We start from the raw sequence: 12,684 nt of genomic DNA on the forward strand, positions 1-12,684 counted from the left end.
GACTGAGGTAGACTTCCCTGTATCACCTCAGGACTGCAGGCGGGGGACCACATTTTTAATTGATTCCTGCATTTAAAGAGTCCTGCATTTAAAAAGCTAGAGCAGCAAGGCTGAGGCTGAGCTTAACTTGCTTACCGGTGGGCTTTTTATTATTTTTGCACAGGGGAATACTCAAGGGCATCTCCCATGATCCCCTCTACTGGCTCATTCTGCTGCAAGAGTAGTCAAGGTCTCTGTTTTATGTTAGGCGGCATGCAAAGTAAACATTTGAGAGATGCAGGATAAGGGCACCTCTATACTCACAGCAAAACATCCGCCACAAGAGCTCTTCCCCTTCCTATTTCTTCTGAAGTTATCGCAGAAGACCAGAAACCATTATGCAAATGCACACTAACCTGTTCCACCAGTCAGAGGAAAGTCTGTTTCTGGTAACCTCCCCCAACCCCCCACAATCAATCCGTTTGTGGCTTTAAGTGCAGAGCAGTAAGTACGGTAACCTCCACTGCTGCTCTGCTCACTCCAGCAGAAGCAGGAAGATACAGTCACGGATGTGGGTTAGGCATCGTTGCATGCAAGATCTGCAAAGCTGAAGACACTAAATCTTCAACCATGAATCCAGAAGAGCAAATCGTAACCTGGCTGATTTCTCTGGGGGCTTTAAATTCTCCCAAAATGATTATTGACGACCCTGTGCAGTTCCTGAAAACCTCTCTGAAAGATGGGGTCGTTCTGTGCAAACTGCTTCACCGTCTCCTTCCAGGATCTGTAGGAAAGGTAAGACCATGAAAGTTTATTCCGGGCTTTGTAGGAGAGGTACCATTTGGGAGTGATCCTATATATTTTCCAATGCCCTGTTGCAAGGATGTGGCCATTGCTTTAAATCTGAACCCCTGGTTCTTTCCAACAAACTTTAATATTTGCAAGAAGAAAAGTTGATGTTGATAGGCATGGTCCTGGCACGCAGTGGTTGTGTTACTCTGCTAGTATGGGAGCAACAACAGGCCTGCTACACTAAGACAACAAGCCCCAGACTACATAGAAGCAGCCAATGCTTTGTCAACTGGGTTAAAGCTGCTGTCAGAATCAGCCACCAGAGTGACTAAGGTGTCTTGACATTAAAAAAATAAAATTCTTTTCGTAACAGCAGTTATGAAACTTTGCAATAGCCCTGTAAAGTAAGCTGGTGGTGGTGTTGTTATCTCCAAATTGCAGAGGGGGGGGGCAGTAATGCAGCTAAGAGAACAGTGGTTTGCCTATTTCTTTCTCTTGATTTCATGGAAGGTGGTGATATGAGAATTTGAGACATAAACATCTGCTTTATAACTGGTCACATTATTTCCTCGACCAGTAGCTTTCTGGGGCCTCTGGCAAAGACGGCTTTCCTAGTTCTGTTGCCTCTAATTGACTAGGCTGAGGGATCCCAAATGCAACTGATCCCCTCCCCAAGACCCACTGATTGGACACAGCGGTGAACCCTGCTATGGAAGGAAATTGGCTTCTGGGAGGATTTTGGTAGGGGCAAATGTAAGGTTCTACACTTAGGTAAGGTGTTGGATTAAACCCTGTGGAGGCCCCTAGGCAGTTGAAATCTCGGGGGTCCCCCTCTTGTTGGCATAACATGGAACTAAGAAAGCTTGATTGTAATTTTCTTTCAAGATCAAATCAATATTATTTTGATCCATTGTTACGGGGCTCCTAAAAGGCATGGGGCTTGTTGACCAGTGTCTATTCTGCCCATTTGGTAATCTGGCACTGGTTAGGCAGGAAGAACCAGTTGCACAGATCACCTGGCTTGTAAGCAGTACATGTGAAAAGGAGCTGGGGATCTTAATAGACCAAAAGCTTCACATGAGTCAAGAGTGTGATGCAGCAGCAAAAAAAGCTAATGCAGTTCTAGGCTGCATCAGCATGAGTATAGCATCCAGATCAAGATACTGCTCTATTCTGCATTGTCAGACCACACCTGAAATCTTGACAAGCTGGAAAATGTGGAGAGGAGGGTGACCAAGATGACCCAGAGTCTGGAAATCAAGCTTTATGAGGAGCAGTTGGGGGAAATTGGTATGTTTAGCCTGGAAAAGAGGAGACAGAGAGGAGAAAGGATAGCCATATTCAAATATCTAAAGGGCTGTCACATGGAAGGTAGAGCAAGCTTGCTTTCTCCTGCTCCAGAGGCTAGGACCCAAACCAATGGATTCAAGTTACAAAAGATTCAGGAAGAACTATCTGGCAGTAAGAGCCAATGGTAGAACAGACACCCACAAAAGGTGATAGACTCTCCTTCAGTGGAGATTTTAAAGCAGAAATTGAGTTGGGATTCCTACATTGCAGGGGTTTAGACTATGGGACGTTTGGGATCCTTTCCACTCTGCAATTCTGTTATTCTATGAACTAGCCCCAGCTAGACATGTGTGAGTGCACTTTAATGTTCCTGGCTATACTTTTGCAGCCGTCTCTCTACCAGCCCTCATACCTGATGTTGCATATGATGACGAGGTATAGGGGTTGGGCAAATCTTGTCAAATCCAGGTTCTGTCGATTTATCCTTCTTCCATTCTTGAGTTTAGTTCTCCACATTTCCATATCTGTTTGTAATGGTAAGAAATCCTTTTGAAGTCCTTTTGAAATCTGCCAGCATTGTACTGTGGTTTTGTCCTAATATACACACTTTTGCGGGTATACAGTAGTACCTCGGGTTAAGTACTTAATTCATTCTGGAGGTCCTTACTTAACCTGAAACTGTTCTTAACCTGAAGCACCACTTTAGCTAATGGGGCCTCCTGCTGCTGCCGCGCCGCCGGAGCATGATTTCTGTTCTCATCCTGAAGCAAAGTTCTTAACCCAAGGTAAAATTTCTGGGTTAGCGGAGTCTGAAACCTGAAGCGTATGTAACCTGAAGCGTATGTAGCCCGAGGTAGCACTGTAAAATGCATTTTTTTGTATTTAATAAAATACAAGCGCAAGAAATAAAAATGCATGAAATTCTGAAGCACATTTTACAACGCTATGAGCAACGTGTACACATGGTTGTGTTTACGTTTCAGAAAGTGCAACTTAGGTAGGTTCACCTTTAGACATGAACTGAATTAAGATTTATTCACTGTTTCTAGCTGTGTGTGGCCCAGATAGAGATGGGAGAACAGGCTCCCAGAGCAAATTGGGGCTCCTACTGGACCAAATGCGGCTCATGGCTGGAGGTTCCCACTGCTGGTGGAGACAATATTGAGGCAGGTGGACCTCTGGTCTTGAAGCTTCATAAGTTATTGATCTGTACTGATTGCTTCCAGCCCTGGTTTTACCCTTTTAAGGGCTATGGACCAGGTTACCCGAAGGGCTGCTTACCTCCATGTGAATCTGTCCAGGCACCAAAATCTTTCCATGGAGGTTGTCCTTTGTGTTTTCCAGATAGGGACTATTGCCCTATGGCAGAGGATCCCCCCCCCCCATGTATATTGTTAACTTATTTTCATAACGTGTAAGAAGCAATAATCAACAAAATACACAGCCACACTATTATCTCTTTGAATGGCACACTGCGAGAAGTTGTGCACTTTTACTGAAATCACCTTAAAGAATCATAGAATGGTTGGAAGGGATCCTGAGGGTTATCTAATCCACTCCCCAACACAGGGCTCAAAACCATGACCCTGTAGAGTCTTATGCTGTATTGGCTGAGCTATTGCAGAGACAGATCCCTCCGTGGATCACCATGCATTGATTGTGGATGTAATGCATGGCCTGATCCATTTGCATGTGTAATGAAAAGCAATACTAATTGGTGGCTCTATGGCAGAACTGACGCTTTGCATGCAGGAGGTCTTGATGTGGTAGCAAATGATGTGATGGGCAAATTCCTGGCCTGGTAAAAGGCAGCTGCCTATGCCTTGCAGTGGAACCGCCAGGGCAAGACTTTGGAGCGGAGTCATTGAGGTCACTCTTCTGCAGAATGAGCAGGAAGTATCCTCCATGCAGCAGGACTGGTGGCTTGCCACATTTTGGAGTTATGCACATTGCCATCCAAGAAGGAGTCCTCCATAAGGCCCTCCTTATGTCCAAAGCCTAAAATTATCTCACTGCACTGCTCTGTCTTGCCAGTATGTTTGCAACCATATTGCTCAAAAGCTCTAAGGGATTCCAATGACCCAAAGGGCCTTGTGCACACAGAGAGACACCTGGATTCTCTTCTACGAGTCATTTGTCATTTTGTGCAGCCCTGAAAACACTTTTGCAACTGACTGTGGCTTAGGGCCCTCGTATTTACAGGACCGCCTCCTGCTCTCCCCCGCAAAGGACCTTAAGGTCCATGAATAACCATAGTTTAGAGGTCCCGGGCCCTAAGGAAGTCAGACTATCCTCCACCAGGGCCACGGCCTTCTCGGTGATGGCTCCGACCTGGTGGAATGCTCTGTCCCATGAGACCAGGGCCCTGCAGGATTTAACCTCCTTCCATCGGGCCTGTAAGACGGAGCTATTCCGCCTGGCCTTTAATTTGAATTCAGCCTGATCTTTTATTTCCCTTCTCTTCCCTCCCCTTTTATTAAGATTTATTAAGACCCCACAGCTAATTCTCCCCTGGCCTCCTTGCTGGCCCAAGTAGGACAAATTCAGCCAGCTAGCCCTGGGGATTATCTAATGCTTATTAGATGGATTTACCCTAAATTGATTTCTGAACTTTGAATTTTATTGTTATTCATGTTTTTATACTGTATTTTATGCTGCTTTTATAATTAAGTGTTTTACATTTGTTGTTAGCCTCCCTGAGCCTGGTTTTTGAACCGGGAAGGGCGGGGTATAAATAAAAAATTATTATTATTATTATTATTATTATTATTATTATTATTATTATTATTATTATTGATACAATCAAGTTGATTGTGATTTTAACAGTGCAATCCTCAACAGCAATCCCACTCAATGGAATCTACTTTCCAGTAGGTGGGTGTCATTAGGACTGCAGCCTAAGCACCCTTAAAAACATGAGACCCTATGCATGTTTGTTTGGACATACTTCCCACTGTATTCATTGGGGCTTACTGGTTTGAAAAGCCACAAGGGTCATGGCTGGTGCTGCAGTCAGGGGTACCCAAACCCATTTTTAAAGAAAATGATTGTGGTCCATTTAACAGCAGCCCTCTCCCTGCAGAGGCTAGTGCTGCAGAAATGAATCCAAGAGGCAGGGAGCTTGAGGTAAGGGATGGATCAGGGTGGGTAATCAGATATATTTTTCTTAATACACATCCTGTTTTCCTGTTTTCACCAGCTGTGTCACTGAGTATAATGTCAAGTCTCTTTTGCAAAGCACCTGGCCTTGCAGCTTATCTCCTTCTGCATCCCAGGGCAACTGCGTAGGATGATTAACGTGAATGAAAAGATGAGCTGTTGCTGGCTGGTAGGTAGGCACTGGGTGGTATCAGATCTCCAAGTGTCTCCATTTTCCAGGGACACTATCAGATTTACAGAAGCCTTCCCGGTTTCTGATTTGATCCCAGAATGTCCTGCTTTTTCTTAGGAAGTCCCTATTTGCATCAGATAAATATATTGGAGGGTATGGTAAAGGTAAAGGGAACCCTGACCATTATGTCCAGTTGTGAACGACTCTGGGGTTGCAGCACTCATTGCTTTAATGGCCAAGGGAGCCGGCATACAGCTTCCAGGTCATGTGGCCAGCATGACTAAGCCGCTTCTGGCGAACCAGAGCAGCGCATGGAAACACCGTTTACCTTTCCGCCACAGTGGTACCTATTTATCTACTTGCACTTTGACGTGCTTTTGAACTGCTAGGTCAGCAGGAGCAGGGACAGAGCAACAGGAGCTCACCCCGTTGCAGGGATTCGAACTGGTGACCTTTTGATCGGCAAGCCCTACAGGGTATGGTGGGACATCCCTATTTTCATCGAAGAAATGTTGGAGGCTATGTAGTTTTTGCACATGATCCGTGTCACTGGCCTATCAGAGGGTCAAGGACATCTTCTATAGAACTGCAGCATGCAGAGGTCAAACAGACACCACCTATGTGGCATAGGTAAAGTCTTTCAGCAGCTGTAATGTTTGGAAATGCAGCAGTTCAGATGGCAGTGGGGAAACAAGGCAATGAGATTGGAGTTTGGTGGAGAATAGCACATATAGCAGCAGCGTAAGCAACATTCGAGTTTAAACACTCATAAGCCCCCCTCCCCATTCCAGCTGTACAGGAGGATCTGTGGGTCGCAGCCTGAATCAGCAACATTTGGAAAGGCAAAATGGAAAGAACTTGGCAGGAAAGAGGAAACAGCAGTGCAATAAAAGACGGTTAGCAAGATGGGATAGTAAATATTCACCCACCCAGCCTGTCCCTGGCTGTTGCCTCCAAGTTCCTCCCTGTTCTCCAAAAAAGGGAACCTTTTAGCTGCAAAATCACTCTGATTGGCTAAATGTATACCTCAAGGCCTGTATACTTGAGAAATGCCCCATAAAAGGATGTGAGGGTCTGGAGCAGGACAGAAACATTCAAGGTAGTGGTTGGTTGATCGGCATCCTAGACAATTTTTTTGTTGTCATGGAAGGAAGCTCAAGAGCAGGGCTGTGTGTTTGTGTGTGTGTGTGTGTGTGTGTGTGTGTGTGTCTGCAGCTCAGAGATATGGCATCGGTTTTGCATGCAGAAAGTCCCAGGTTCAACCCCTGGCATCTTCAGATAGGGCTGGGAATGTCTGCTGCCTGAAAACCTGGACAGCTGCTGCCAGCCAGTGTAGACAACACTGAGCTGGGTGGACCAAAGGTCTGGTTCAATATCAGGCAGCTTCCTATATTCCTAGCTGAGAGGAAAGCCCAATTATATTGCACAATTAGTTTGAAAATGTATTTAATGTTGTACTTGTAAATTGCTGCAACCAGCCCTGAGACCTCATGGTGGAGGGTGGGTAAGAAATCAAATTAACTGCAAGAAATAATAATTACAAATTCTGCACTCTGGTGACCTAAATCAGGATTCTGGATATGTGTGGTTTCCTCTTTATCTGTCACACTGGCTCAGAAAACCGTTACTATTTTACCACTTCTGTTCATTCTGATTGTCTTCCAAAGCAACTACTCTATTCCAAACGTAAAAATGGAAAGCATAATGCTGGTGGTCAACAAAAGAGGTTTAAAGACTGTCTCAAGGCAACTCTAAAAAAATGTAGTATAAACACTGACAACTGGGAAACACTGGTGCTCCAGTTGGAGAACAGCCTTTACCAAAGGTGTCATGGGCTTTGAAGGCACTCGAACTCAGGACGCAAGGGAGAAACGTGCTAGGAGGAAGGCACGCTCCACACCATGATCCACACCGTGATCAGCTCCCACCCGGAAACCAATGTCCCCACTGTGGAAGGACGTGTGGATCCAGAATTGGCCTCCACAGTCACTTACAGACTGATTGTTAAAACCGTGTTTATGGAAGACAATCTTACTCAGCTACGAGTGATCACCAAAGAAGAAGAAAGAAGAAGTGTGTGTGTGCGCGTGTGTGTGTGTGTGTAAGGCAGGCAGGCAGGCAGTCTGCAGGCTGCTGCAGGACACAGCCCTATCCCCCACCCCTCTAAGCAATGGAGCTATTATTAAGCAATGCCTGTGGCTTCTGAGATTTCGCCATGTCTTGCTTGCAAGCATACCTTTGCAGCCTCGAGGCTGCTGCTGCTGCCCAGAGCCTTGCTGTGGGGACTGCACTTTTCTTCACTTTAGCAGCATACTCATGGTCCTAATGCACATTGTCCCAGGTTCAGTCCTCAACAGGTAGGACTGGAAAAACACTCCTGCAGGGCTGGCCCTACCATTGGGCAGAGTGAGGCAACTGCAGGTGCTGCAGTGGAACACAATTGTCTTCTATTTGAGGACGAACCTGCTTCCCCCCAGGGGAACATGCAACATGACGAATGAAGCAACAACAACAACAACCAAAAAGTACAAAACCAATGAACTAAACAGCTTTAGGAAACAGCAACACCAGCAGCTAGGGACGCAGGTGGTGCTGTGGGTAAAACCTCAGTGCCTAGGACTTGCCGATCGCATGGTCGGCGGTTCAAATCCCCGCAGCGGGGTGCGCTCCCGTTGCTCGGTCCCAGCGCCTGCCAACCTAGCAGTTTGAAAGCACCCCCGGGTGCAAGCAGATAAATAGGGACCGCTTACTGGTGGGAAGGTAAACTGCGTTTTCGTGTGTGGCTCTTGCTCGCCAGATGCAGCTTGTCACGCTGGCCACGTGACCCGGAAGTGTCTGCGGACAGCGCTTGCTCCCGGCCTATAGAGTGAGATGAGCGCACAACCCTAGAGTCTGTCAAGACTGGCCCGTATGGGCAGGGGTACCTTTAACACCAGCAGCTAAAAAAGGAAAGTGTTCAAATGCTTTTAAAGACCTGGGTAAATAGAAAGGGTCGTCACCCAGCCCATTGGGAGCTGACATCAGGCATATTCTCCTCCAAAAAATGCTCCACAAGAAATCTCTATGTGGGACAAGAAGCTACAGTTAGAACTGGATATGGAACATCTGATTGGTTCAAAATTGGGAAAGGAGTACGGCAAGGCTGTATATTGTCCCCCTGCTTATTTAACTTATATGCAGAATTCATCATGCGAAAGGCTGGGCTGGATGAATCCCTAGCCGGAATTAAGATCGCCGGAAGAAATATCAACAACCTCAGATATGCAGATGACACAACCTTGATGGCAGAAAGTGAGGAGGAATTAAAGAACCTTTTAATGAGGGTGAAAGAGGAGAGCGCAAAATATGGTCTGAAGCTCAACATCAAAAAAACAAAGATCATGGCCACTGGTCCCATCACCTCCTGGCAAATAGAAGGGGAAGAAATGGAGACAGTGAGAGATTTTACTTTCTTGGGCTCCATGATCAGTGCAGATGGTGACAGCAGTCACGAAATTAAAAGACGCCTGCTCCTTGGGAGAAAGGTGATGGCAAACCTGGACAGAATCTTAAAAAGCAGAGACATCACCTTGCCAACAAAGGTCCGTATAGTTAAAGCCATGGTTTTCCCAGTAGTGATGTATGGAAGTGAGAGCTGGACCATAAAGAAGGCTGATCGCCGAAGAATTGATGCTTTTGAATTATGGTGCTGGAGGAGACTCTTGAGAGTCCCATGGACTGCAAGAAGATCAAACCTATCCATTCTTAAGGAAATCAGCCCTGAGTGCTCACTGGAAGGACAGATCGTGAAGCTGAGGCTCCAATACTTTGGCCACCTCATGAGAAGAGAAGACTCTCTGAAAAAGACCCTGATGTTGGGAAAGATTGAGGGCACAAGGAGAAGGGGACGACAGAGAATGAGATGGTTGGGCAGTGTTCTCGAAGCTACAAACATGAGTCTGACCAAAATGCGGGAGGCAGTGGAAGACAGGAGTGCCTGGCGTGCTCTGGTCCATGGGGTCACAAAGAGTTGGACACGACTAAATGACTAAACAACAACAAAACAGGGAATCATAGCTGACCTCTAATGGTTTAGTGACCCTACAGCAGGAGGGATAACATCATCTGCTGGTGTATCAATCAGGATAATTGGCTGATCTTCCTTGCTCTGGCAAGAGAATGGGACGATAATGAGACTTCCAAGTTTGTTTTTGGCAGATTGGAGCAGACAAACTCAGAATGCAGGGAGAGAAGTCTGGATCCTAAATTCCATTGTCTTTAATGGCGTTCCTACTTCACACCAGCATTTTAAAGGATAGCACTTTGTTGCTGATTGTTTGCATTCCCAATCAAAAGCTAAAAGTGGCATTTTGTTAAAGCTTAAGGTGTTTGAAAACTGAACTTACTGGGTGTTAGGAACAAGCACCCGGGAGTTCAGTGAAGGTTACTCCCAGGCATTTCTGCATATGATTTCAGTCATGGGGATCCTTATAAATTGGGGGCTATCCTATGTATTTATCTGCGGTGTCTATGAGGGTAACAATAGACTAAGGCAACCAGCTGCATTTTTGGACTTTCCTTGGGAGAATGGCTATGGGAGGTGGGCATCACGAGGACCTCCTGTATTTCAAAATTTACTGCTTCACCCCTCTCCGCTCACAATGCAGCTACTCTCTGATGGTCTGCCTCAGTGAAAGGGCTTCTGACAATCATTCAAAGCACATTCTTCAAAGAATTCTGGGCATTATAGTTTGTTAAGGGCTGCTGGGAATGGTAACTCTGTAAGTGCAAAACTACAGTGCCCATAATTTTCGGGGGCGGGGGGAGGATGTGCTTCAAATGTTCTGTGAAGGATATAGTTTGTACAGTCTTTGTGCATGAGAAAAATATCTACCCGACCCTTCAAGTCTTTTTTTAAAAAATGAATCAGGAACAGAATAAAAGAACAATTTAAAATAGGCCCACAATATACTAAAAAGAGCAGCAATCATCTAGCATATTCATGTGAGAACATGGGCTTTTCTGATATCTGGGTCTCTGTGACCTTAAAAGCCTTTCAAGGTTAAAAAACAGCGCATGTATACAGTATTCCATGCTTTTGGTCTCCTTCAACAATCTAGCTACAGTACATCTTGTGGTTCAGCATTAAAAAACCCCCAACGTGGTGCATCAGTCTGAATGTCAGACTAAGACCTGGGAGTCCAGGGTTCAAATCCCCACTTGGTCAAGAAGTTCATTGGGTGACCTTCGGCCAATCACTGTCTCTCCCAGCTGCTCTGGGTAGGTTCCAACAAATTTAAAACTTTAAGCACAGTAAACATCAAACATTAAAAAATTTCCCTACACAGGGAAGGGCTGCCTTCAGGTGTCTTATGAAAGTCAGGTACTTGTTTATCTCTGTGACATCTGATGGGATGTCCGAATCGGAGATAAGGCGGTACAGGTGGTCCCTCCACACAGGGCACCAAGCCAAGGGGTGCAAAATAATGATAGTGATAAAAAACCCTATATTTATATGGGGACCTACTGAGAAGATCCATTTTAAAAAGCAACAGTACCAAAAGGAATCACTGGGAAAATATTTAGGGATGATGCCAAGTTTTGCCCTTGCTCAGGGCTCCATATTATCCAAGTCTGCCCCTGCCTTAACCTACCTCTTAGGGTTGTTGTGTGGATATAATGTGGGTGGGGAAAACCATGGTGGGGGGAACCAACATACAAATAAATAAAAATAAATATGCATTGCCCAAGGCATCTTCAAAGACAACTGGCACTGTATAGGTGCCTCATAACACTCCTTCCACATTTATAATTACCGGTAATTGATATTTTAGTGTGGCAGCACCCGCACGTTTGGAACTCCCTGCCTATTCACATCAGGCAAACACCTTCACTGTACTCTTTTGGTGCCTGCAAAGAACATTTTTGTTTAGGCGAGCCTAGCCAGACCTGCAGAATGCAGGGACATGTTTTAAGTTATTGCTGGTTTTAGTTATTTTTGGAGGTTTTAAACGGTTGATTTCCCCCCCCCCTTCATAATTCCACTGATCCTTCTATGTAAACCACCTTAAGTCTTGCTGCTGTTAACAATGAAGTGGCATATAAATTTCGAAAAGAAAGACAGCCCCACAAATCATGCCTCCCAGAGTTGCAGAGGGAGCGCCTCTGTTTGCCCCCTCCCCTAATTACTAATTAAACTCTCAACTATTTCTTGGGGTTCTTTTCTCTCTCTCCCCCTTCCCCATCTCTTGGTCCACCCGTTTCTGAAAGGATCCGGTTGCAGTTTGGGCAGGAGGAGGGGAGATCTTCAGGGGCCATCAGTGTCACCCTCTGACGTTCAGAGCAGGGATGTGAGCTTGTCGCTTTCTGGTTCGCTCGCTCTGTTGCCTGTTTGTTCTTCCTGGGCTGACAGCTTGCCTCCCTCCCTCCCTTCTACCGCCCGCCACCCACGCCGCACTCCACCTTCTTCTGCAAAATCCATCCAGCAGCAAGCTTGCCTTATTGCCAACAAGCGGTCTAACATCTTCTCTGGCTTTGCTGCTGAGAAGGAGCCGCGAAGGGCTCGTAATCTCTTTCTCGCGGCTCCTATAGGTGATGTTTTCCCCCCTAACCTTTTGCAAAAAAAATTTCTCTCTTTAGTTTTGCCGGGAGCCCAGGACAGAAGCCGACTGCATTGGCAACATCGAGGAGTTCCTAAACGGGTGTGCTGCACTTAAAGTCGAGGTAAGTGCCAACCCTTTGTAGCTGCCTCGTACCACGGCCACATCCACACCACGCATTTAAAGCGCCACGATACCACTTTAAACAGTCACGGTTCCCCGCCCCCGCCTCAATAATTCTGGGAGCTGTAATTTGTTTAGGGCAGCTGAGAGTTGTTAGGACTGCTCCCCTCGCAGACCTACAAATCTTAGAGTGATTTAACAGTCAATCCCTCTTCAGAGGGAGCTGTGGGAATTGTAGTTCTGCATGGGGAATGGGGTTTCTTAACATCTCTCAGCACCCTTAGCAAAGTACAGTTCCCATAGTTATTTGTGGGAAAGCCAGGGCTGCTTGAAGTGGTATCATAGGGCTTTAACTGTATGGTATGAATGTGGCCCAAGTCAGGTTGTTAGTACCACTGCTTGAACAAATTCTGATTAATGATGTTCACTGAATAATCTCTGAATTACAGCTGAAAGTATTTCCCATAACTGTTGATTGAAAGGAATGTAATTTAAGTCCATTTTGGAGCAGAAGGATTTCTTATTCAAGTTCGTTCTCTTACACCTCCATAGCTCAGTTGATTGGGCTGTGGTGCTGATAATGTCAAGGCT

The 12,684-nt window shown here is 45.8% G+C and overlaps 1 protein-coding gene across 4 annotated transcripts in view; it reads left to right on the forward strand.

Moving 5' to 3' along the window:
• The first annotated feature begins 506 nt into the window (after nucleotides 1-506).
• ARHGEF6 (Rac/Cdc42 guanine nucleotide exchange factor 6) overlaps nucleotides 507-12,684 on the forward strand; it is a 75,845-nt gene continuing 63,667 nt past the window's right edge. For 2 of the 4 annotated variants that reach the window (XM_028714711.2, XM_077922655.1), the window contains exons 1-2: nucleotides 507-774; nucleotides 12,011-12,094. In XM_028714711.2, coding sequence (XP_028570544.2) covers nucleotides 610-774; nucleotides 12,011-12,094 — 249 coding nt within the window. In that variant the 5' untranslated portion in view covers nucleotides 507-609. The remainder of the gene's footprint in view (nucleotides 775-12,010; nucleotides 12,095-12,684) is intronic. The other 2 variants (XM_077922657.1, XM_077922656.1) reach the window with 2 other exon arrangements.

The sequence above is a fragment of the Podarcis muralis genome, chromosome Z (assembly GCF_964188315.1).
Source record: "Podarcis muralis chromosome Z, rPodMur119.hap1.1, whole genome shotgun sequence".
Taxonomy (NCBI): Eukaryota; Metazoa; Chordata; class Lepidosauria; order Squamata; family Lacertidae; genus Podarcis; species Podarcis muralis.